At 42.5% G+C, this 24666-nt stretch overlaps 1 protein-coding gene across 1 annotated transcript in view; it reads left to right on the top strand.

The window, feature by feature from the left end:
- The window catches only part of LOC126095111 (AP-2 complex subunit alpha), a 318173-nt gene that overhangs the window by 241384 nt on the left and 52123 nt on the right, over positions 1 to 24666 (top strand). The window contains exons 14-17 of the mRNA XM_049909819.1: positions 960 to 1123; positions 1201 to 1330; positions 1417 to 1558; positions 4914 to 5058. Of these exons, the coding sequence (XP_049765776.1) occupies positions 960 to 1123; positions 1201 to 1330; positions 1417 to 1558; positions 4914 to 5058 (581 nt within the window). The remainder of the gene's footprint in view (positions 1 to 959; positions 1124 to 1200; positions 1331 to 1416; positions 1559 to 4913; positions 5059 to 24666) is intronic.

Below are 24666 nucleotides of genomic sequence, written 5' to 3'. Positions count from 1 at the left end.
AGCAGCAAATCGTCAATTATTAAAAAGTCATTTTCCTTTTGTTGCATATGTCACCTTGTTTTTCCTTTTTCTGTATGTCACCACCTTCCATTTATATTTATCTTCCAGGTTTTGGCTTACTGAGTTTACCGAGACATCAACGGAAACACTTGAAATGTTGTTGTTTTTTAAAGTCCGATCATTCACTCGTATTTTTGCGATCTTCTTGCTTTTCCATTTGATGGTTTTTACACACACAGGACTTCTTTTCTTGTATTAATGTAACGTTTCTTTCTTGATGGTCGAAAGTTTGGTTTTTAATGCCTCAATGTCACTTTGTAGTAACTTTATAGTTTCCTTTTTTGTATCAACTGCACTTACAAGATCAGCCGTTTCGTCACGTAAACAACTGTGACATGTCCACGGAAAATCATCACTGACGAATTTTAGAGTTACTTTTCGTGTAACCAGTAGTTGCATTTGATACACAGAATACCCTTCATCACGCACTTTTCACATTCTCTACACGAAAGTAGCCAAATTGGCATATATGCCTTACTGATTAAATGAAGTTGTCATATTCCATTTAAGTGTGTCATCATGCCTAATTTTTTTATTTCTGGATTTACACAGTTTCTCATAAATAAGAGCAAGTTGAAGCCTGACAGAAATGCACATATATGTAAACATTATTGTTGAATCTTCTGCTTCTCACTAACTATAAAATAGCTGTTCACATTCTGGAGAAGTAGGGAAATTCTCTCGAGACACATGTGAAAGAAAGATACATGCATTAAATGTGTCAGTAGCACTTTACAGCCAACAGTTCAGCAGTTTTGATGTACATTGTGCGAACTGAGACTTTCATTCATTCTTTTGTATATTTACAACTTCATTTTGAATAAAGAAATTAGAATGTTCAGCTATTTTGTGAAATTTAACTCTAGAAACGTTTCATAAACTGGTCACTGTCTTTGCAGCCTAATACTACAAACAATGCATCAGCAGATCTCCTGGGGCTTAGCACACCTCCAGCTTCTCAGCCTCCAGCGACGAGTTATCTGTTAGATGTCTTTGGAGATATGTACCCTCAAAACAATGCTACCGTGAACAATGTCACCCAGGCTGAGAGCAATGCTAAGAAGTTAGTATAAATTAATACAAAATTTAGTTGTTACTGAAATGCATTTTATATTTATGTCTACATTTGTCTGTGTCCAGGTTTGTGTGTAAAAATAATGGTGTCTTATTTGAGAATGACTTAATACAAATTGGAGTGAAATCAGAATTTAGACAAAATCTTGGGAGATTGGGGCTCTTCTATGGAAATAAAACGTCCTTCCCATTACAGGTAAAAAATAGCTTTAAATAATTAATTTTTTTTCTGATGGTCATTTAAATGTTAATATAATATATTTCTGATGTTACTTTCTGCAGAGCTTTGTACCACGTCTTTCCATATCAGATGAACTTGCACCAAAACTTAACCTTCAAGCAAAGCCTGTGGAACCACCCATCCTGGAAGCTGGTGCACAGATACAGCAGATGATAAATGTTGAATGTGTGGAAGATTTTATAGGTATTTAATATATAAGCTTTATATAAGACTATATTTAAACCTACGTATAATGTAAGAATAGCCAAGTTCCAGACTTTTAGCTGTTGTGTCCTGCCATGGGAAACTCAATGAAATTAACCAGATGAGCATAACTAGCTAAAGTTCAGGTGATGAGTAAATAGAAAAAATCATTTCATTAGTTAGTTAGTTTTCAGTTATTTGTGTGACTTGCAAGATTATATTAAAGTAATGTATCTGTTTATGTGGTGACCACTGACACACACAGAGTACTGAAGATGTTCTTAATCAAAAACCAAAAATGAACTTAGTAGTCTGTGACAGTACTCACATTACCAGTGAAAAAAAAGCCAATTAAAGATTTTTTGTGAATGATACCAGTAAAAGGATGCAAAATTTTAAATATAATTAGTAGAACGGTTCCACAAGCTAACAGAAGTAAACAGTGCATTGGAGAGGGAGGGAGAGTGTGTGTCAGTAATTGCCACTTTGATATGTCATATGTGCAAAATAATATTATGAGAAGGAAAGTTGCTACTCACCATACATTGGAGATGGTGAGTCGCAGATAGACACAACAAAAAGACTCTCACAATTAAAACTTTCAGCAATTCATGTGGACATCAGCTTGTTCGCTGTCATGCCTACGTAGAATGCATTACAGTGGTTGCAGCTTAGCTTGTAGACTACATGACTGGTTTCTCAGGTAGCCTTGCCTTTGATGGAACAGGTGATGTTAGTTACAGGACTGGAGTAAATGGTGGTGGGAGGATGTATGGGACAGGTCTTGCATCTAGATCTGTTACAGGGGTATGAGCCATGAAGTAAGGGATTGGGGGCAGGAGTTGTGTAAGGAAGGACGAGTATATTGTGTAGGTTTGGTGGACGACGGAATACCACTTTGGGGGTGGGGAGGATAGTGGGCACGACATTTCTCATTTCAGGGCACGATGCGAGGTAATCAAAACCCTGGTGGAGAATGTAATTCAGTTGCAACTGTCCTAGGTGCTACTGAGTTGTGAGGAGAATGCTCCTCTGTGCCCGGACAGTGGGACTTCCACAACCTCTGCTCTCAATGCCTTACCTCATGGCTCATATGCCTGTATTTGACCTAGATGCAAGACTTGTCCCATACATCCTTCCTCCACCACTTACTCCAGTCTGGTCACAAACTCACCTATCCCTTAAAAAGGCAGGGTTACCTGTGAAACCAGTCATGTGGTCTAAAAGTTAAGCTGCATCCACTGTGCTGCGTTCTATGTAGGCATGACAACCAACAAGCTGTCTGTCCATATGAATGGCCACTAACAAACCGTGGCCAAGAAACAAGTGGACCACCCTGTTGCTGAACACACTGCGAAACATGATATCCTTCATTTCAGTGACTGCTCCACAGTCTGTGTCATATGGATCCTTCCCACCAACCCCAGCTTTTCTGAATTGTGGAGGTGGGAACTTTCCCTGCAATATATCCTATGTACCTGTAACCCTCCTGTCCTCAGCCTTAGTTAGTGACTGTCCTCACCCATCCAGCCTCTTCCTGTTCACATTCCAGCAGTACACAGCCGTCATTCCACCACCACACCCAGTCTTTTTATTACTCTCCTTTTCCGCTACCTTCCTCCCCATCTCTCCTGTGCTTTCAGTCTAACCTGCAGCACTTCACTGTCTGCCACTCTCACCATACTACCCAGCCTCCTCCTTAACCCCACCCAGTCACCACACCCATCATGCACTGGTGCTGTTGCTCGCAGTGCAGTTTCATTCGTCTGAGACTGCAGTTCTGTGCGTGTGAGTTGCGTTTGCATGTGTGTGCATGTGCACGAACATGCGTGCATGTGTGCATGTGTGTGTGTGTGTGTGTGTGTGTATTGTTGACGAAGGCCTTAATGGCCAAAAGCTTAATTGTGAGAGTCTTTTTGTTGTGCCTATCTGCGACTCAGCATCTCCGCTGTATGGTGAGTTAACAACTTCCCTTCTTGTAATATTGTTACATGGAGCAGGATAGGAGTGGAAAATGTGATTATATTAGTTAGTTAGTTAGTTGATTAAGTGTGCCATTGATCAGTCTCACGGTAACGTTATGATGTGGAACGTGTCAAGTGCATAAGAAATGCACACGTGAATGATGGTGGTCTCTCTCTCTCTCTCTCTCTCTCTCTCTCTCTCTCTCTCTCTCTCTCCCCCCCCCCCCCCCCCCCCAGCTTAAAATTATTACCTAGCCAATTTCCTTAAATGGCACAAAATGCATATATTACAGCTATAGATTTATTTATTCCTATTCAAGAATTCATCTGTAGTATAGAAAGAGTTGTCAAGGAGATAGATTACAATTTATTTTTAAAACTGTAACTGCTGTCTGTCAGGCATTTTATTTCATCTGGTAATTTATCAAAAAGTCTTATATCAGCATGTTTTACCCCTCTCTGAGCCAAAGATAGATTAGGTAGAGGATAGTGTAAGGCTTTAAATTGCAATTAAAATGAACTGAAGGTGAGCATGACTTGTAGCCAATCAAATGGATTATAAGATGTACTAAAGAAATTATTTGACAAGTTCAAAGAGATAAGGAAAGACCTAAGCAACACCACAATGGAAAGTTGGTGGATGACATTACAAAACATGCAGAGACAACTTGGATGCTCAGAAAAGTTTAAGGGAGGCCTTTATTTAGCAGTGAATGTCTGTCAAACCCGTTGGGTGGTCAGCATTGATATCTGCTTCAGTGTATCTTCTTAGCTTGAATTTCGTGTGGTTGTGTGTTAATACCTGCTTAAGTGCAACACCTTCAGCCAAATTTCATGATGTGCAGATGTGAATGTGAGTTTTTTTCTCAAATGTATGCAATAAATTTCAAATCTAAATGTATGTAATAAGTTGAATCATGTGTAACTCTCATAGAAAGTCAATGTAGCCTTTGAAGTGAAAGTTTCCTTGAGACATAGTTGATCCATCAGAAATGAGATGAGCTGGTATAGGACCAGAATATTGTGTGCCATGTCTCGGGCAACCTGATCATATAGTACGTGGCCTTCGCCATCTCAGGAACTTATAACTTTACACAATTTAGTGAAAGAAACTGTATTTAATTACAGATTGAACTAGGTAACAGTGGTGCCAGTTGATCACTCTATGTAAATAAATGTTTGAAGAAAATTGTTTACAAAAGAATTTATAAATACATTGAGAAAAGATGTATAATGTATTCAGTCAGATCTCTTTAACATGTGGGTGTTGCAAGTTTTCTAACTTTTGCTTAATTGCATGCTGCTTCTGTGATCAGTTCCAAAAAAGTTTCTGTTTTGTTCGTTATGATATTAATGCTGCATGTTGTAATAAAAATGAACTATTGTTTCAGATGCCCCAAGTATGAATATCACCTTCATATATAACAATGTACCCCAGAAGTTAACAATAAAACTTCCACTAACAGTTAATAAGTTCTTCGAACCAACTGAAATGAATGGTGAATCGTTTTTTGCACGGTGGAAAAACCTTGGTGGGTAAGTAAGAGTTACGAAAATATTTTTAATTCAGCAATCCAACTAAATACTAATCGTTCTGAGTAGCTTTGAGAATCTGCTGTAAGTCTTAAATATAAGTCAAGAAAATCTGTGCTGCCATATTTGAGTAACACCTTCAAAATTTAGCTTTATCTGTTAGGCATCATTGGGTAAGCAAGAAAAGATTTTCGAAGAAATATTATTCGTAGTTCTGACACTTCAATGAGGAGTAATTAAGCATTTTTGTGCTAGTGATATAATGTGCATTTGCATGAGTTTGGGTTTGTATGTCTAGTGGCAATGGAAGCCTTATTGGCCAAAAACTTGCTTGCTTGACAGTCTTTTTGTTGTGCCTATCTTTGACTCAGTACCTCTGTTACACAGTGAGTAGTAATCTATCCTTTTCATAATACTTGATGGCTACTCCCCATGTAGCAAAGGTGTTTGGTCACAGACAGGCACAACAAAAAGACTGCTAAACATGTAAGCTTTCGGCTAGAAGGCCTCCCCCCCCCCCCCCCCCCTTCTCTCTCTCTCTCTCTCTCTCTCTCTCTCTCTCTCTCTCTCTCTCTCTCTCTCTCTCTCTCTCTCTCTGTCACACACACACACACACACACACACACACACACACACACACACACACACACACACAAAACACATTCAAACGTGAAAGACAATGTTCAAAACATTATGGAAAGAGGTGTGTGTGTGTGTGTGTGTGTGTGTGTGTGTGTGTGTGTGCATGTGTGTGTGCATGTGTGTCCGCCCAGAAGGCCTCCTAGCTGAAACTTACATGTTTAGTAGTCTTTCTGTTGTGCCTCTCTGCGACCAAACGTCTCTGTTACATGGTGAGCGGCAATTTATCCTTTCCATAATATTGCAGTCAGCCTGGAAAAGTTGAAGTTTGGTTTCCCTTTCTAAGAAAAAAAGTTCATATGTTGCTGGTTTTTAATTTGCTTCAGCAAGTATCCCTCTGTTATTGAAGATCAGGATGCTAGAACGTTGGTTTCTGTTGCACGCTTCCATTCATTAATGCCATAGAAAATAATATCCAAGAACAGTTCTGCCCTTCAGGCATACACTTGTTGGCCACTGTTGATTGTAAATTACGTGTTTGCTCTAGTTGCTACCTACGCAGATGGCTTCGGTGTTTTTGAAGACCACTCCATGTGATTCTAAATGGTAGAATGGTTCAATTTATTTCTTGAGATTTTGCTTCCAGTCTGTTGAAACTGATGAGCTGAGCTGAGCTGGTTAAGCACCAGAGCTTTCCATCCTATCCCACGCCCGCCCCTGTACAGGGTAATAATTATTCAACTATATGAAATAAAATCATCATAACTTCCTACCAGTTTGAGTTAGGACGTTCAAACTGCATGGTTGGGCGCAGGGCACATTAGGAATTAATATGGAATGTATGGTTTGGATTAGTGACGAAGCCCACCTTTATTTGGATAGGTTCATCAGTAAGCAAAATTGGCACATTTGGGGGACTGAGAATCCACAATTTGCGATCAAGAAGTCTCTTCACCCTCAGTGGGTGACTATGTGGTGTGTGATATTCCTTTGTGGCGTGATGACTACAGAGTGCTAAGAGAAGATTTTGGGAGATGGTTTCATCCCCATTATCCAAAATATGCAGATTTCGACAAGATGTGGTTCATGCAATAAGGAGCTTGATCCCACCAAAACAGGAGAGAGTTTGATGTCCTGGAGGAGCACTTTGGGGACCACATTCTGGCTCTGGGGTACCCAGAGACCACTGGCTGGGCCTCGATTTGCCACCATAGTCTCCGGATCTGAACACACACGACTCTTTTTTTTTTTTTTTTTTTTTTTATGGAGCTATATTAAAGATAAGGTGTACAGCAATAATGCCAAAACCATGACTGAGCTGAAACAGCCATACAGGAGGTCATCAACAGCATCGATATTCAGACTCTTCAGCGGACCATGCAGAACTTTGCTATTATTCTGCATCACATCATCATCGATGATGGCAGGCATATCAGACATGTTCATAACCTGAAACCGAATATCGGTAGCGATGTTTACATGTTGAATGAAGTGTGCAAATACTGTAGTTTGTAACTAATTTACATTTTTTTAATATAGTTCAATCATTGTCACCCTGTATTTGGATTTATGTTCACACTTTTATGGCTCTCCTAATACCTTATAGGAGTGCAAAGGGGTCATTTACCAGTAGTGGATTTTCTTTGGAGGGCTTGGCGAGGAAGATTTCACTTAGGGTGAATGGGAACAATCCATGTGAATCTCTGACTACTGATCGTGCCTTTTGAATTGTTCTTACACTCCCATAATAATTGTAAGAATGATTATGTATTTTTCACATTCTAAATTGTTAGTTGGCTAAAGATTAAGTTGATCAGAGCCCTAAAGTTTCTTGACGTCTCACTGGTAAAATGTCCAGATTCATGTTCATTCAGCAGGTTTGCAAGTTACAGTAAGAGTTTCATGGTTTTTAATTTTGTATTTATTAAGGAAGATTAATTATGAGGCATATAAAGGATGCACGAGCAGTGTGGATTCTGTTTACCACATCCTATCTGGAGGTGGAACATTTGGAGACAACACATTTGAGATACATAACTGGGATAACTGCTGTCGGGTGCAGTGGGACATGAAGCGGAAACAGCAGCAACAAGGGAAAATGGTCACTAGACCGGGATTTGAACCTAGGATCTCCTGTTTACTAGGCAGGTGCGGTAACCACTGCGACGTCCAGGACAGTATTAACACATCTGCATGGAGAAGCTTGGTATGCCTCAAGGCTGATCCACACTCCCACTGAGTGCCACCTATCTGCAGTCCCTGTCCATGTTTACTCCTGTTCACTACTTATAGGTTCCCACTGGAGGTCAGATGTATTTGTGCATTCACACTGAAGAAAGGTGGATCTGTTGCCCAGCCAGGCTTATCAATGTGAGTGCGTAGCGTCTGTGCCTTCGAAAGAACTCGCACCATGTAGCTCCCACAGCTGTGAAACACTATATGTAAATTGAAGGGGGATACCTGCTGTCAGCTGCAGTGGGACAGCAGTGATCCCCCTTCAATTTACCTATTCTGTTTCACAGCTGTGAAATCTGTGTGGTGTCTGTTCTTTCAAAGGAACAGACACTTTGCGTTCAAATAACATTCAATATCAGTGAAGTAAAATCCTGTTCCTGAATTGATGTGTGTGAACCTGCTACAGCGGCTAGAGGCAGGCTGTTTTCTAACTGTTTAGTTAGGCCAAATTGTGCTTGTATGTACTTTTCAGTCAGATGATGAGAAATTGCAGTTCAAGTGAATCAACAGAAGCATTAGCATATGCAAATACTGCAGCTCTATTATGTGTGTGAATGTGAGCAATCTTTGAGTGAAAATTATTCTATCAAATCAGTATCTAATTTCCAAACTACTGTTTTTGGATGACTTTCGTGGAATGTGGGTTAGATAGAGATGGGGCCCCTCCACGCCCGCACCAACGTGGTGACCAAACCAAAAGTTCTACTGTCACCTCCGTAAACATGTTAGTTATCTAGTGGGTGGATCACAGGATGCTGGGCTGTGATGTTGTCCGTGCGTCTGGGTAAGGCTACACATTAACACGGTCCATCAGGTGATAGATAGTGGACGAAACGCGAGTGAGGGTAGCGATTTGAAGAGCAGAGGGAAAAAAGTGCCATGGCTCGTGCCGTGGGAAAAAACCTCTGCGACAGTGGGATGGGTAGTAAGAGCAGTAGTGGCTTACTAGCTGCGATAGTTCATGCAAGGTTGGATTTGTTAGTATAGGTATCATGCATCATTACCGTGACAGGCGATGGCGATGTGTCCCAGTTGCTGCGGCTGCTACTTTCCTGGAACAATCAATATCGTTATACAGTAGTGGGAGATCGGCCATAGATCATCTCACTGTGTGGGGGATGTGTGGAGCTTGTTTGCATGCGTGTACGGTACGGCTTCCCTGTATGGTGCCAGTTATTCGGCAGTGTATTTCAGCTGGATATCCAGTAAATGCGTCTGATTAACAGGGGCTCGCCTGTGCCGTTATGTTTGCGTAAGCTTGGCCATAGATGTTATGTCCTTGCAAGTATGTCTTTTGGTCTTTTATGTTTCCATCTATGGTTGTGGTCGTAGTTCCCCAGATTCAGAATAAACGGGTTCTGCGAATGTCTGGAGTTTCTGTATAGTCTTGTGGTGAGTTTGTGGATTACCTCCGTGAGAGTCTCAAGTCGGTATTCCCGGTGAAGGTCCGCGATGCGTGTGTATCGTGGAGCATTGCTTATGATTTTGAGTACCTTGTTTTGTATGAGCTGCAGACGGCGCAGGCGTGTAGGCGCAGCGTATCCCCAGACGGGAGCTGCGTACGTCATCAGGGGTCGGATAAGTGTCATGTACATGGACCTCGACACCCTTCTGTTCAGTGTGCTATGCCTGTTGAGCATAGGATAAAGCTGTTTGAGCCTCGCGCTAGCTCGGTTGGTCATGTGTTGTATGTGGTCCCCCCAGAGTAATTTCCGGTCCAGCCAGACACCGAGGTATTTGACTTTCTCGCGGAAACGTATTGGGCGTGCATGTAGAGTTATTGGTCTGCAGTAGCGGTGTTTGCGCAGTTGCTTCGGTCTTCTTGTGAACAGAACGGCTTCGCACTTGTCGACGTTTACTCTAACACGCCATTTCTCCAACCAAGGCTCAGCCACTCTGAGTGCAGTCTGTAGGCGTGACGTAATATTTGATGGTTTCCAATCTTGCGCAAGGATGGCTGTGTCATCCGCGTAGATTGCCATCATTGTGTTGTGTGTGGTTGGGAGATCGTTTATGTAGAGGTTAAACAGTAGGGGCCCTAGGATGCTTCCCTGGGGTACTCCCGCGTGTATACCATGTCGTGTTGACTGTTTTCCCTGCACGTCAGTGTTGAAACTCCTGTCTGTGAGGTATGAGTGTATTAGACGCAGCAGCCCGTCGGGGAATCCCGCGTCGCTGAGTTTGCGGATGAGGCCGTTGTGCCATAGACGGTCGAAAGCCTTTTCGATGTCCAGGAACACTGCCCCTGTAGCTTTGTTTATGTTGAAGCCATGTGTTGTGTGTTCAACGACCCGTAGGAGTAGTTGTGTTGTGGAGTGGTGATTTCTGAAGCCGAATTGCTCCGGTCTCAGGATGTCATTTGTTATGCAGTGCCTAGTGATGCGTTTGAGAATCACCTTCTCAACAATCTTACTGAGCGAGCTCAGAAGGCTGATGGGTCGGTAATTTTGTGGGAGGCTGTGGTCTTTCCCCGGCTTCCTGAACATCAGGACCTTGGCCGTCTTCCAAAAGGCGGGGAAGTGTTGGTGTTTTAGTATGGCATTCGTTATGTGTGTTAGGTATTCAGTTGCTTTATCCGTGAACTCCTGGAGGACACGGTTTTGAATGCCATCATGACCAGGGGCTTTCCTAGCAGCGGAATGCATTATGGCCCAGGAGACTTCGGCTGTGCTAGCATGTCGAATGTCGAATGTCGTCGCGCGATGGTTGGGCTAGAATGCGTGTAACCTCTTGGTCAGTAGCAAGTGTGAACGCTGGATCTGATGGTACCAGGTTCGGTGTGAATGACGCTGCGAGTGTTCGGGCCATTAGTTCTGCTTTCTCTTCTGCTGAGTATGCAGGTCCGTCGGGCCCTTGAAGTGTTGGCGTGTATATTTTCTCCCTGGTGAAGTGTCGGGCTAGTTGCCACACGCCAGGTCGTGTGGTGTCCAGCCCTTCGAGTGTGTGGTTCCACTGTTGTGTTCTGTGTGTTTGTATTTTATCGTGTATGATGCCCTGTAGTCTGTTAATGTGCCGTTTGAAGTACGGACGCCTGGTGCGCTGCCATTGTCTCCTGAGGCGATTCCTCATCGAGATTAGGCCCAGGATTTCCTGGGGCAGGGCCGCACTGCGTTGTTGTGAGGTGCGATCAGGTATGGTGCCTGCCATTGCGTCCTGGACGGCGTTAGTGAGGGTTTCTACTGCCTCGTCGATTTGTGCTATTTCATTAATTTCGTGTATAGGTGGGATGTGGCTATCGAGCGTTTGCTTGAACATTGTCCAATCCGCACGCCCGTAGTCCAACATCTTACGTTGTTCCATGTGCTGCAGTGTTTCCTCAATGTATAGTATTACAGGTTGGTGGTTTGAGGGCAGATCGTTTTCAACGGAAACGTTGAGTGTCGATGTAATGCCCTTGATGAGGGCCATGTCTATCACGTCTGGCCTGTGTCCCCTCTGATAGGGAATGTGCGTCGGTTCAGTCGGCGCTAGTATGATGTAGTTTCTGCCAAGTGAATGTTCGTACAGTTTTTTGCCGTTGGGATTTCGTATGCGTGAATTCCATTCTGGGTGTTTTGCGTTCAGATCTCCAGCGACTATTACTCGCGGTGAAATGTTGAGTAGTGTGCTGATATCGCGTGTTGAAATGCCTACAGGGCTGTTGTATACCGATATCAGTGTGGTGTAGGCTCCGTTGAACTTGACTCTGACGGCTGTAGCCTCGATTTTTTTCCAGTTCAGGGAGCTCTATGTTTGTGTGCTCAATGTCTTTGTGTATGACGATTGCAGTTCCACCTGCCACGGCGCCGCCCGGTCGGTCGGTACGATAGACACAGTAGCCAGGAAAGTTTAATTGTTTGTGCGGTTTGAGTTTAGTCTCGCTCAGTAGCGCGACAATGATTCCCTTGCGCTCCATGAACGCGGCAAATTCTGCCCTTTTGTTGTGGATCGAGTCTGCATTCCAGAACAGGATCCGTGATAGTGTGTGCGGGTCTGCGTTATGGGCCGGGTGTGGCGTATTATTCATGTAAGAGTGTGAAAGAGTGTTGTGATGGCAGTGTGTATGACAGCCCAGTATTGCCCGGGTTCGGCGCTCATGAGCTGGGTGATAAGTGTAGTGACGGCCATCAGCACCTTGGTAAGGATTTCAATGGTCGTGTGTCGGGGGAATAGTGTTTCCAGTATTCCCCCAGATGATGTGTTGGTGTTAGGTGTGGCAGCCTGAGGTGCTGTTGTGGTGTTAGCGGCCGCTTGTGCAGGTATTGGTGTGTTGTTTGGGGCGGCAGTTGTGTTTCGTGGTAGAGGTTGTGGCGCCTGAGTTACTTCTGTGGTGAGGGGGATGGTAGTGTGAGTTAGAGTCTCGGTGTCTTGTTGACTGTTTTCCTGTGTGTTGCTGTTCTGTTGTTGCTGCGTGGCCTGTTGTGGTGATTTCGTGTTCCCCGCCCTGTGTTTGCGTGTACGTTTATTCCTCCTCTGGGCTTGGGGTTCGGGGGGTTCTTGTGTGGATGTGTTTTCTTGTATATGGTGCGTTTCTTCGCAGCTCGTGATTTCCGGGAGTGGGGTCGTGTTGTTTGGGGGCATAGGTGTTGGTACCGATGCTTGTTGGGTTTCAGGTGTTGTCTGTGGCTGTTGTGTGGCTGTTGCAGCGGTTGTTTCTCGTGTGTGTGTAGGGCGCTGAGGTTCCGCAGCCTGTGCCGTTCCGCCAGGGCGTGTAACCGTGGCAAACGTTACGCCGTTCCTTACTGGGTTCGGCGCTGGCCTTGGGCGTGGTATGTCGTACAGTACCCTACTTCTGTCTTGTTTTCGCTTCAGCGCCTGTTTGTATGAGTTGCACTGTCTGAAGTTTGCCGCATGGGGCCCACCGCAGTTGGCACAACATCGCTGGTTTGGCTGTGTTTGTGTGCAAGTGTTGGATCTGTGGTTGCCAGCGCATCCGCGGCAGCGAGTTGCCAGGCCGCAGCGGAGGGCCGAGTGGCCGAACCGCTGGCAGTTGTTGCATTGTTGGGGGACGTTGGGTGGTTCGTAGAGTTCTACACGCACGTCCATCCGCAGAAAGCTCTTTATCTGCAGGATGGCGCGGGAATCAGCCGTGTCGGCTAACTCAACCATGTAGTGTGGTAACGGTGCGTGTGTACGGAACCCTGTCATCCGGGAGGCACTTTTACAGTCAAATCCCAAATAACAAAGGGCCGCATGTACTGTCTCGTTGGGGGTGCTGGGATCCACTCCCTTGATCACGTACTGCTGGGTTCTCTCGTCCAGCGTCCTGTACGTATAGTGTTCGATCTTCCGATCTTTGAGGAAGGTAAGAAGATCTTTATATTCTGTGTCTGTGGCAACGTACAGTGAGGCCCTATCCCCCGAGTACTTTGCATGTAATGTGCTGTTTATGTGCCTTTCCGCGAATGCAGTGTTAAGGGCACTAAGGTTCCCATAGTTTTGTGTAACAACTGGGGGGAAACCAGTCTTGTGTTGTGTGGGCACTGTTGTGGCTTTGTGTGCTTTGTTGTTGTTCGCCACAACTGTGTTTGCGTTGGGTTGTGTGTTAATGTTGCTAGCCTGAGGTGTGCTAGTGGGTGTAGGCAACAGCGCCTTTCGGTTGCCTAGCGAGTTTGGTTGCTCGCTTGTTTGTGCCGGTGTTTTTTTTGGTCTGCGTTTTGGGCCCTCCACCTGCCAGGGCTCTGTGTAGTAGTTTTCTGTGTCCTCATCTGCCGTCGCAGCCTCGATTTCTTGGGCTGCGGCGTCGGTGGGAGAATGGTACGTGACTGTCCAGTGATAGGTGAGTGTAGCGTGATCTTCAGTGTACTTGTTTTTGTGGGAGAGACGTCCGCCCCGAAAAGTTCGGTGATTGGCCGGCGCGACTCGAGCTGCTTTTGCGCTTTCGCGCCAAGCTGTCGAGCGCTCCCAGCCGCTCCCTTGCCTTCGGTAGCGGGCGGGGCGCGAGTTTCGGCGGGTGCAGTCGATCCTCGCGCCTCTTGTGTTGCAGTCTTGCTGCGGGTGATAGCAGGGGAAGTGCTAGTAGCGTCCGCCATTTCGCACTTAGGATTGTTTATTGGGTGGGAAGGAGGGAAACGACAATTTTACTTTTCCCGAAAGACAAGAGAAGTGTTACTTGTTCCCTATGGAAGTGGGTGGTCCCTACTTTACGCTAACATGCGCTGTTTGTATAAGCGCGGCACCTAAAGGAGGTGCGGGAGAAGAATGGCCTGCAGCACGCGGGCTTGGTCCCGTGAAGGAGCCCTGGTACTGCCTCAGAGTCCCTAAAAGAACGTGAGAATCACGTTGGGGGCGTTGGGTAACCGGAGGCTACTGGGAGCTGTGAGCCGAAGCTCTTTCGCAGCAGTCCGCGACTGGTTGCGCGGCTCTGCGTCGAAGGGGAGCAGGCTCAACCCTTCGGCACTCGGCCGGTTGCCGCTGGGCGGCTGCGCCGGGAGCGGCTGATGCGCACTCCCCGGGCGCTGCCGGGGTGAACTGCGTAGATAAAGCACACAGCCTTGTTTACACCCATTTGTGAGTGGTCAAGTTTGATTCCACTAATCACCCCATCATGAAGTATTTTGATTAGTTCTACAAAATGTTCAGGCTAGCCAGTGCATCATAAAAACACCAACATAGCATATCTAGGCTATGTCAGATATTTTAGGACACTGTTTTCTAGGTTATTGAACACTGAGAATGGAGAAACTCAAGTCTCAGTATTTCGTTTATACTTCTCTGGTATAGGTAATCATTTCAGTGGTGTTTCTGGAGGAGCAAAGCCTGCACATATTCTGGAAATACTTTTGCTGAGACAGCTGTTCAGCAGACTTCTATGATAGTTCCGGTGAGGGAAAGCAGAGACTGCTGACAAAGGCCTCAATGGCCGAAAGCTATAATTGTGTGAATCTTTTTGTTGTTCTTACCACGACTCAGCATCTCCACTATATGGTGAGTAGCAACTTTCCTTCTCTGGTATTGTTACTTTCCATCCTGGATTTTCCATTGTTTTATAGTTGTTGAAATCACATTTTAAAAAATACAGTAACTATGATGGAATTTTTCATGTGTTCTGGTACTACTTAGGTGGTGTACCCATTAGATAGTTAAAAAAATACTCCAGTCTTCAAGTCTAATTCTCTGCTAATGAAGTTTAGAGGGCAAGGAATCTTTCTTGGTGTCAGATTTAATAATATCATTGTTCAACACTCAGCATGTCAGTGGTGCAGCCATCCGGGGTTGTTACGAATGCAACCATCTTTGGGTTGTTACAAATGAAAGTTCAGATTCCCTTGTTTTCATGAAACCAGTCTTATCTTATTTTTGACGCCAAAAGTTTCTTCTGTGATTCTACATTGTTGTGCCTTAGTGAAGTCAATACTTGGTTTTTAAAGGTTCATTCTGTAGTTTTATGGTACGAAACTGAGGGACAGTTCTGCACTTAATACTTTGTTTAAAACCATGTATACTATCAACTTCATGAGACATTTTAAAATTACAAGAGGACCATAGTCTGCAAGATTCCACCATGCAAACATCAGGAAGTGAAGTTAAAACAACTGCCTAGCTTTTGGAACTGTCAGTTCCTTGATTAGGGGGTAAAAAGGGATAACTTTGGGACAGGTCACTCAGACCCCAGATTAAAAGAGACACCTCAAATGCGGACCGTAGATCAAGGTAGAACTGTTAGTGAAAGTAGCAGCATTCATAGTAGCTTTAGGAATAAAAATTAGCTTCAGTGGTCACACTTTCCATTCTCTCTCACATTTTGTTGTTGTTGTTGTGGTCTTCAGTCCTGAGACTGGTTTGATGCAGCTCTCCGTGCTACTCTATCCTGTGCAAGCTTCTTCATCTCCCAGTACCTATTGCAACCTACATCCTTCTGAATCTGTTTAGTGTATTCATCTCTTGGTCTCCCTCTACGATTTTTACCCTACACACTGCCCTCCAATACTAAACTGGTGATCCCTTGATGCCTCAGAACATGTCCTAACAACCGATCCCTTCTTCTAGTCAAGTTGTGCCACAAACTTCTCTTCTCCCCAATTCTATTCAATACCTCCTCATTAGTTATGTGATCTACCCATCTAATCGTCAGCATTCTTCTGTAGCACCACATTTCGAAAGCTTCTATTCTCTTCTTGTCCAAACTATTTATCGTCCATGTTTCACTTCCATACATGGCTACACTTCATACAAATGCTTTCAGAAACGACTTCCTGACACTTAAACCTATACTCGATGTTAACAAATTTCTCTTCTTCAGAAATGCTTTCCTTGCCATTGCCAGTCTACATTTTATATCCTCTCTACTTCGACCATCATCAGTTATCTTGCTCCCCAGATAGCAAAACTCCTAATTTCTCTTCTTCAGAAATGCTTTCCTTGCCATTGCCAGTCTGCATTTTATATCCTCTCTACTTCGACCATCATCAGTTATCTTGCTCCCCAAATAGCAAAACTCCTTTACTACTTTAAGTGTCTCATTTCCGAATCTAATTCCCTCAGCATCACTCGACTTAATTCGACTACATTCCATTATCCTCATTTCGCTTTTGTTTATGTTCAACTTATATCCTCCTTTCAAGACACTACCCATTCCGTTCAACTGCTCTTCCAAGTCCTTTGCTGTCTCTGACATAATTACAATGTCATCGGCGAACCTCAAAGTTTTTATTTCTTCTCCGTGGATTTTAATACCCACTCCGAGTTTTTCTTTTGTTTCCTTCATTGCTTGCTCAGTATAGAGATTGAATAACATCGGGGAGAGGCTACAACCCTGTCTCACTCCCTTCCTAACCACTGCTTCCCTTTCATGCCCCTCTACTCTTATAACTGCCATCTGGTTTCTGTACAAATTGTAAATAGCTTTTCACTCCCTGTGTCTTACCCCTGCCACATTGAGAATTTGAAAGATAGTATTCCAGTCAACATTGTCAAAAGCTTTCTCCAAGTCTACAAATGCTAGAAACGTAGGTTTGCCTTTCCTTAATCTAGCTTCTAAGATAAGTCGTAGGGTCAGTATTGCCTCACGTGTTCCGATATTTCTACGGAATCCAAACTGATCTTCCCCGAGGTCGGCTTCTACTAGTTTCTCCATTCGCCTGTTAAGAATTCGCGTTAGTATTTTGCAGCCGTGACTTATTAAACTGATAGTTCGGTAATTTTCATATCTGTCAACACCTGCTTTCTTTGGGATTGGAATTATTATATTCTTCTCGAAGTCTGAGGGTATTTCTCCCATAGGAAAGTGAAAATGAAACGCCAAAAGTTCTTGGCCACCTCCATGGGAACTGAAGGCTTAAGACTTTAGCTGCAAAGCAACATCAGATGGAAAAAGCATATTGAATATCTCAATGCAGAAATGAACAAAACATGTTACCTTCTTTGCTCATTAAAATTGTGCTGTAGTGAGAAAACAGTAATGAATGCATATCATGCCTACTGTCATTCTCGTCTCCGATATGGGGTCACCTTCTGAGGAAACTGTAAAACAGCTAATATCACTTTTAAATTACAAAAAATGGCCATTATAATCTTGTTTGGGTGCAAGCGTAGAGGCTCTTGTAAACCTCTGTCTAAGAAATCTAATATCCCTCCATTACCAGGTGTATACATTATGGAAACCCTTTTATTCTTTAAAATAAATGTAACATGTGAGGGCTGGAAAAAGAAAACTGTGATTACATGATCACTTTAGCAGACAAAACAAACTTACATGTAACTCAAATCTGTACAGCTCTATGCCAGAAAGGTACTTTTCGTATGGGAGTTAAGCTTTATAACAAACTTCGTGAAAACATAAAAGCTATTACTAAGGTCAATACCTTTGGAAAATCTCTAAAGTCATATTTACAGCTACACTGATTTTACTCTATTGAAGAATATTTAAATTTATGAAATGTGTTATATAAATACTTGTACATAAATGTATTATTGTAACCTTAAATACGTATGCCTAGAAGTGACCATCAGCTGTATATTTATAACTTGACTTTTTCAATGTCTTAAGCGTTAGCTGCTTTGTAGCCAACAGGACCAATAAATAAAACTAAAACAACAAGAAAAAGTTCAAAAGCCAATTGCAATTTTTATAACAGTTTGTGGAGCACATACAGTTAAATTCCATTGTTTTTCCTTTTTGAGGGTAACATGTTACGAGCACTGTTTGATGGTGACATGAATATTACCATATATTATTAGGTTGTGGTCAGTCTGCTGGACCATCTCCAACATAAGTCCAGTGTCCTCACACCTAGAGTGAATAGTTAATGTCACCTGGAATTCTAGTAGTAGACAAACAATGGTTAGTATTGGTGTTAGAGAAGCAGGTAATTAACATGAACTAATAAAAAATAGAGCAACTTGTTGTAACCTGTTTGGTACATCACATTTTAACAAAAGTGTTTGCACTCTGAAGTGTGAAAACTTGGGAGCAGCGTTAATTGGCAAAGAAAACTTTGATACATGACAAGAATACAATGAAGCAAAATGGTTGATATTAATATTATTTCTGTGAGAATTGATGAAGGAAAAAATGAATGTTGCGTGTGTTCATATACTTGAGAGCGCATTATGAGAAGAAGAGAATAAATATTTGCTCTGGGAAATAAAACAGAAACCCAAAAATCAGCATAATTATGTACAAACATGAAGTGATACTCAACACAAACAAACGTTATTAATTGTCCCTGTAACGGAAAGGCATAGGGGAATTACAGCAATCCCCCCCCCCCCCCCCCCCCCGCAAAAAAAACCCTCCCCCCCCCAAAAAAAATCCCTCCCCCCCCCCAAAACACACACACACACACACACACACACACACACACACACACACACACACACACACTCTCTCTCTCTCTCTCTCTCTCTCTCTCTCTCTCTCTCTCTCTCTCACACTCACTCTTCATAATTAAATAGACAAGGTTTGAAAATATATGTCAAGATAAAGTGAAAATTATTATGATTTAGTATTTTAGTGCATAGGTGCATCTGCCAACCCCATATTGTGGAAGATGCCAGTTTCCACAGCAGACCTCGCCAAGATTTCACTCCCAGAGCATATGCTCTGTGACCACAGCAGAGTCTGCCAAACCTCTATGTCTCAAATGTAGTTCTACTGTAAATACATTATGGAAACTCGTGGTAAGAGAGACAGCGTCAAATGATGTAGTCCTTAAATACGGTCATGGTATTGGTTAAAGTTCATAGCGGCATAATGTACTCTGACAGACACCTGAAAGTAACAATACACACAACACAATTTATGGTATTATCATCAAAATTTATAACACCATCCCATAACTGGAGTTTGCAGATCATTAGCACTTTGAGTTTCATGTTGACTAGTTTGCCCAAGATTTTAAGATACAAAGATATGACACTCTTTACAAATGTACTTATGGATATTATATTGAGGTGCAGAATTTCACCTTAACTGACACAAAATGGTGAGTATCAGGCTATCAATATGCAGACTTTCACACGAACAAACATACTGATGTTTTCTATGTGCTCACCAGTCACAAACTATAATACAAACTTGTATATGGGTGTTACTGATCAGTCGCCAGCTCTAATGCAATGTTACGTAGACAGGTTAGCTGCATGATATCCGGATGCAGACCGCTCATATTCAGGGAGGTGTGACTAAAGTCTAGGATAAGAATATGACACGATTTCTGAAACTACATAATGCTTCGAAACTAAACTAGGTTAGATAGTACTATTTTATATCAACTCTTAAGACTTGACTGTTGTTTGGTTTAAGAAAAATGTTTCAGGTTAGTAATTCCAAAAAAAATATGGAATGCAATTATTGCACATTATCTGAAATATCTTTATTTAAGAGTATTGTATCCATCTTGAAATAAGTATTCTGAGATTCAGAACTATTCGAAATCTCAATTACTGAGCGATTTAATCAGTGAGAGGTGTTGTCCAGTTCAGAAAAATAAAGCAATATAATTATATTGTCAAAATTCAGAATCTTGGAGCCATTAAACCAAAATAGGCAGTTTACATTTTGAGGTATGAACTTTTAAAGTCAATTATTTCGTAAGTTAACTAACTCCAGATAATTCCAGATACTGTCTTGGAAAGTTAGGAGTGTTACCTTCGATTGAGTGCTAAGAATATGTCCTCCACTGCTCATTAGACCACAAGGATTTTTCTTATTGCGTGATGTTGTTATAACTTAAATTAGATGTTACTTTCAGTTATGCAGGCTTCCAGTAAAACCAATTGGATCATCATAATCAGTAGCATAAATATAAATAACTGAAATAAAAGTTTAAAAGAGATTTTGCATAAATAACTATTTTACAATACTTCTGCATAGACTACGAATGTGTTTCCGATTGTGTTAGCTATAGAACAAAAAGCAAACAATTTTTAATTGTTCATGGGAGCAGGAACCATAACACAGGGATTAAATTCCAACTTGTTGCACCTCGCGCTCAGCACTCTGGCTTCTGGCGCCACTGCAGTATTTTCAGGTGGTGAGAGTGAGATGGCTATATGCTGAAGACTGCACACGTGAGAAACTTAGGAAGACACGGTTGCAAACAGCGCAACCACTTCCAAGACTTGAATATTGCAGCATAAATCTTTAAGCAAGACTTCATCAGTAGTGTTTAGTTTTCAACTTCTTATTTTTTCTTCAAAGGCAATTACTTTATTACTTAACTAAAGCAGTACACTAGACTTTTGTTAATATGGTGAGCAGAAATACGAAAGGCTTTACATAGAAGCTAATGTTAAGTTATTGTGTATAAAAATTTATACACGTTTCAGTTTTAAAATAGATAATGTACTTAGAAAACATGTAAAGTATCTGAAACAAGATAGTCGAACACATGGAATTACACAGATTAAAATCTGATAGATCTGGGTATTGGTGAGACTTCACTAATTTTGCAACAGGCAAGAAAGGTTCAACACCTATGTTGAACCAAACATTGAAGTAACTTTACAACTTGTCTGTGCAATTGATGATATTATTCTTGGGGGTAACGTTTTATAAAAGTGTTCTTAAGTCCTGGAGTGGACAAACAGGTCATTGAGCTGGATGCTAAATTTTGTGTGTGTGTGTGTGTGTGTGTGTGTGTGTGTGTGTGTGTGTGTGTGTGTGTGTAACGGTCTGACAAATAAATTGAAATCAGTCTTCAGACATGCAAAGTCATGCAATCTCTTTGAGAACTCATGATGAAATGTTTCGAATACTGAAACGTAGTCAGCCATGCCTGATCCACAAATTACTGCCTCATTTTCTCAGAAATGTTCCATTTCATGAACTTGGAGATAATTTGTCCATAGGATTAATTTTCATTTGATAGCATCAGTTTTGTCCACTGCATGTTACCAAATAATTCTCCCATTCCATTAAGAGACCTAATGACTAAAAGATTTTGTGACTGCTCTGCTTACCCTTCAGTCAGTTTCTCGTATAATGGCTTCCTTCAGTTTAGACAGCACTTATTGTCAGCAGTTGGAAGACATCATATCACATTATTGGCTGGTTTTGTAATGACATTCCAGTGAGAGTTTTTTCAGCTCATAATAATGTGATGAAATACTAAGCACTTTGTCAAACTATATGAGAAGCAAAGCAATTCGCTTTTAGTGCATTCGTATTGTAATATTCCTAGTACAGAAAATAAACCTAATGTCACACAAGTAGTATTGCTAGAAAATTGGTTGCTGTGTCTCAGGACAGTTGCCTATCTCTAGTGATGTCTGCCTGCAGTCTTGATTTTCCTTTCCCTCCTTTCTCCTCAGCTGTGCTCAGTACTGCACTTGTAGTACTAGGTAGGAGTCTGGTGGGTGCACTTGCACCTGCAGAGTGCTGTTCAGTGAGGCTTACTTCAGTCTTGAAATAAAATGCCATAATTTTTCACACCCCCTTTGCTGCTATGCTGCTACTGCTGCTAGTGTCCTCTAATCCAATTATTAACTCTTCCACTCTTCGTTTCAGCACGTCTTTGTTTCTTTGTTGCCAAGCCTCTTCCATCCTGTGCCACATGTATGTGACCCTCAGGGACTCGGCATTTGTTTACTGAATACGGGTTTGGTGACTGGAGTTTCTGAGCTGGGGCTGGTAAGTACTGCCAGTCCCTTGTCACCATAAGCTCTGAGCCTGCTTCAGTGACCACTGTACAGTGTGGCAGTGGAATGCTGTGTGTCACAGGGAATGGGGATCTAGGCTTAACTGCCTGGATCACAAGGATTTAATAATCCTCCAAAACAAGAAACTTCAATCTCAAGGTGTGCAATGCGCTGATGAGATGAGTGGCTGTTGTGGTGGAACAGTTGTTAGTGGGCAGCCTCTGGGGAACTGACCGCATCTCAGTTGTATAAGGCCTCAGGTATGCAAGCTCTGTCTGGGTGGACACTTATTTCCATAGCTGCTTGTGGGACCAAAATGGATCTTCCATAACTTCCTTTTCCTCATCCCAGCAGAAAGGGTGGGCCACGGGTTGGTACTAACAACTAGTCTAACAAGATGGTTCATGTAGACAGTCCTTCTGACTCAGGGGCTATATCTAGTTCTATAGTATATAGTAACGGGATACATGCTGCTGTGCAGAATGTGTGTGCAGAAACGGCTCTGTTAGAAGCGACTAAGGCGGTGGGTGAATATGTTGAAGAAATTGTTCTGACACCTTTACTTGAGATAAGGCCACTTACTGACAGAAAAGCCAACAGATGTAAATTGAAACGGGCAACATGGGTCAGGCCTGGGGAGGCGAGGGTGAGCTAAGACGTGGTGGTGGGCTAAACATAGTTCGCAGCAAACTTAAGCGAAGTTAAAGAAGAGTGGTGGTTGCCATTCAGTCTCACATCCGTTAGGATGGTTTCGAAGGGCGATCTCATGGCACATAAAATTATGAACATGTGTACATTCATTCAACTGATTTTTGGACACAGTAGTATATTTTTGGCTAACTGGACTAATGACTGGAATGTCTGCTGTATTCCAGCATATATACTGTCTGGTTGCTGACCACGCAGGAGGGAACACATTTATCTTGTAACACTCACATTGACATTATGAACGGGCAAGGGGTATAAGTATACGGAATTCTAGGGTGTTGGCGCGTTTTAATAACTGAGCCCTAGCTATAGCATAATAATTGGGTAACATAGCTTCATGTCTGGGCAACACTAAATGCATTGACGGTGGCAAATCAGTGGTAACATTCTGCAGTACTTGAATAAAACATTTGGGAGGTAAAACTTCTGAACTCAGAATCCCTCGCAATCCTAGTTGTATTGTGACATGTAAATTGACAAGTAGCAGTTGGGCATTCTGCTTGTTATGTGACACCGTTTGTATGGCATCAGATGCTCCAGGGTTGGATATCTTGGCTTGTATAGTCGCAAAGTCCCGTTGTACAGAGTTCTCAAAATATTCATATTTGTGGAGTATCATAGCTGTAACACTGCGTATTTGCCTGGTGGATGATAATAGATTGTCTTCAATGTGCATTAATCGTACTTTTTGGTGTAATAACATCTCATGGTTTTGTTGAGTAAACGTGTCTATTTGTCAGATTTCTTTGTTCCAATGTTGGGCGTCTTCATGATCGGGAACTCCAAACACAGTTTTGAGTATGGTGCCTCCATTGTCGACCCAGGCTCATTTTATACACGTGACTAGTACGGTTGAAACTATACTACGGTGTTTGCATTAAAGGTTCGGGTTCCTGTTCTTGGACACCAAAATTGTGCCATTGAATGTGAACATTGTTGACAACGAGAATAGAAAAACAAAACTTGATGAGGATCTAGAAACTTCCACAGTGGAAACAGAAAGCGTAAGGGATTGAGTTAGAAAAAACTAAGTTGAGCGTAATTTCTGATGCGCTTTTCCTTGATGAAGCTAGAATGTACGGTGCATCATTGACACGACGGTATCGCCTACTTAACCGTTTATATGACAATACTGCGATCCCAAGATAATTGCTACATACTGTTGTGCAATCAAATTCACCATATTCATTCTCTCACCATTTTATGACTAAATTCGCCATCTCTATAACTCCTTGGTGCTGGCCGCATCGGGCCCAGCTAGTTACATAAAACTCACATCTATCCTTGGATATATCGCAGTGCCCTAAGACATGTCATACAGTTAAATACTACTGCTTCAGTAGTTGGTGATTCATCAGAAAATACAATGGAAGAACAATGTCAAAGAATGCACAGGTTTTGAACTGAGGTTTCAGCTTATTGGTGGTTAAGCTGTGGGTTAGACACAGTTCGCTTCCAACAGTGCTTGAACAGCGATCGTCAGAGAGCACAGAACACTGTTCCCATTAACTCTTCTTGGACGCAAAAGATTAAAGTACATGGTATGAGCTGTGGCACGAAAAGTAAAGGTGTAATGAATGTTGTGGTTTGCTGAAGTCTGCACAGTTGTTGGCTGCTTCATGCAAGATGCAAGACTTTTCAAGTGGTGTTCTGTTGAAAGTTGAAAGTGGGTAGGACAGACTATCCACGAAATAGGAAACTTAAGGAATGACATAGACAGCTATGAATCTGTGAGATTGCCAGTTGCGTCGCACAAGGTGTGTGCCTTTGCAGGTTGTCCTCCTTGAAGTCAGTTGAACTAGATGTTGTGGCCAATACTGGTTAGCGTTCGCGTAGAGCGACAGCAGAATCGAATGTTACTTATCGGTGACAATCACCTCTTCCACATGATAACCCATGACCCATGAACAATGAATGACAGTGCTTAATTGTAAGAAGGGAGGAACGATATCTCATTCGATGAGGCTGGAAAGGTAGATAGGACCGGTACTGTCAGAACGAACTAGCAAGCTGTTCATTCCTTGACAA

This window comes from Schistocerca cancellata, chromosome 8, assembly GCF_023864275.1.
Source record: "Schistocerca cancellata isolate TAMUIC-IGC-003103 chromosome 8, iqSchCanc2.1, whole genome shotgun sequence".
NCBI lineage: Eukaryota > Metazoa > Arthropoda > Insecta > Orthoptera > Acrididae > Schistocerca > Schistocerca cancellata.
Note: the sequence above shows the minus strand (reverse complement) of the source record. Positions and strands in the feature narration are given on the sequence as shown.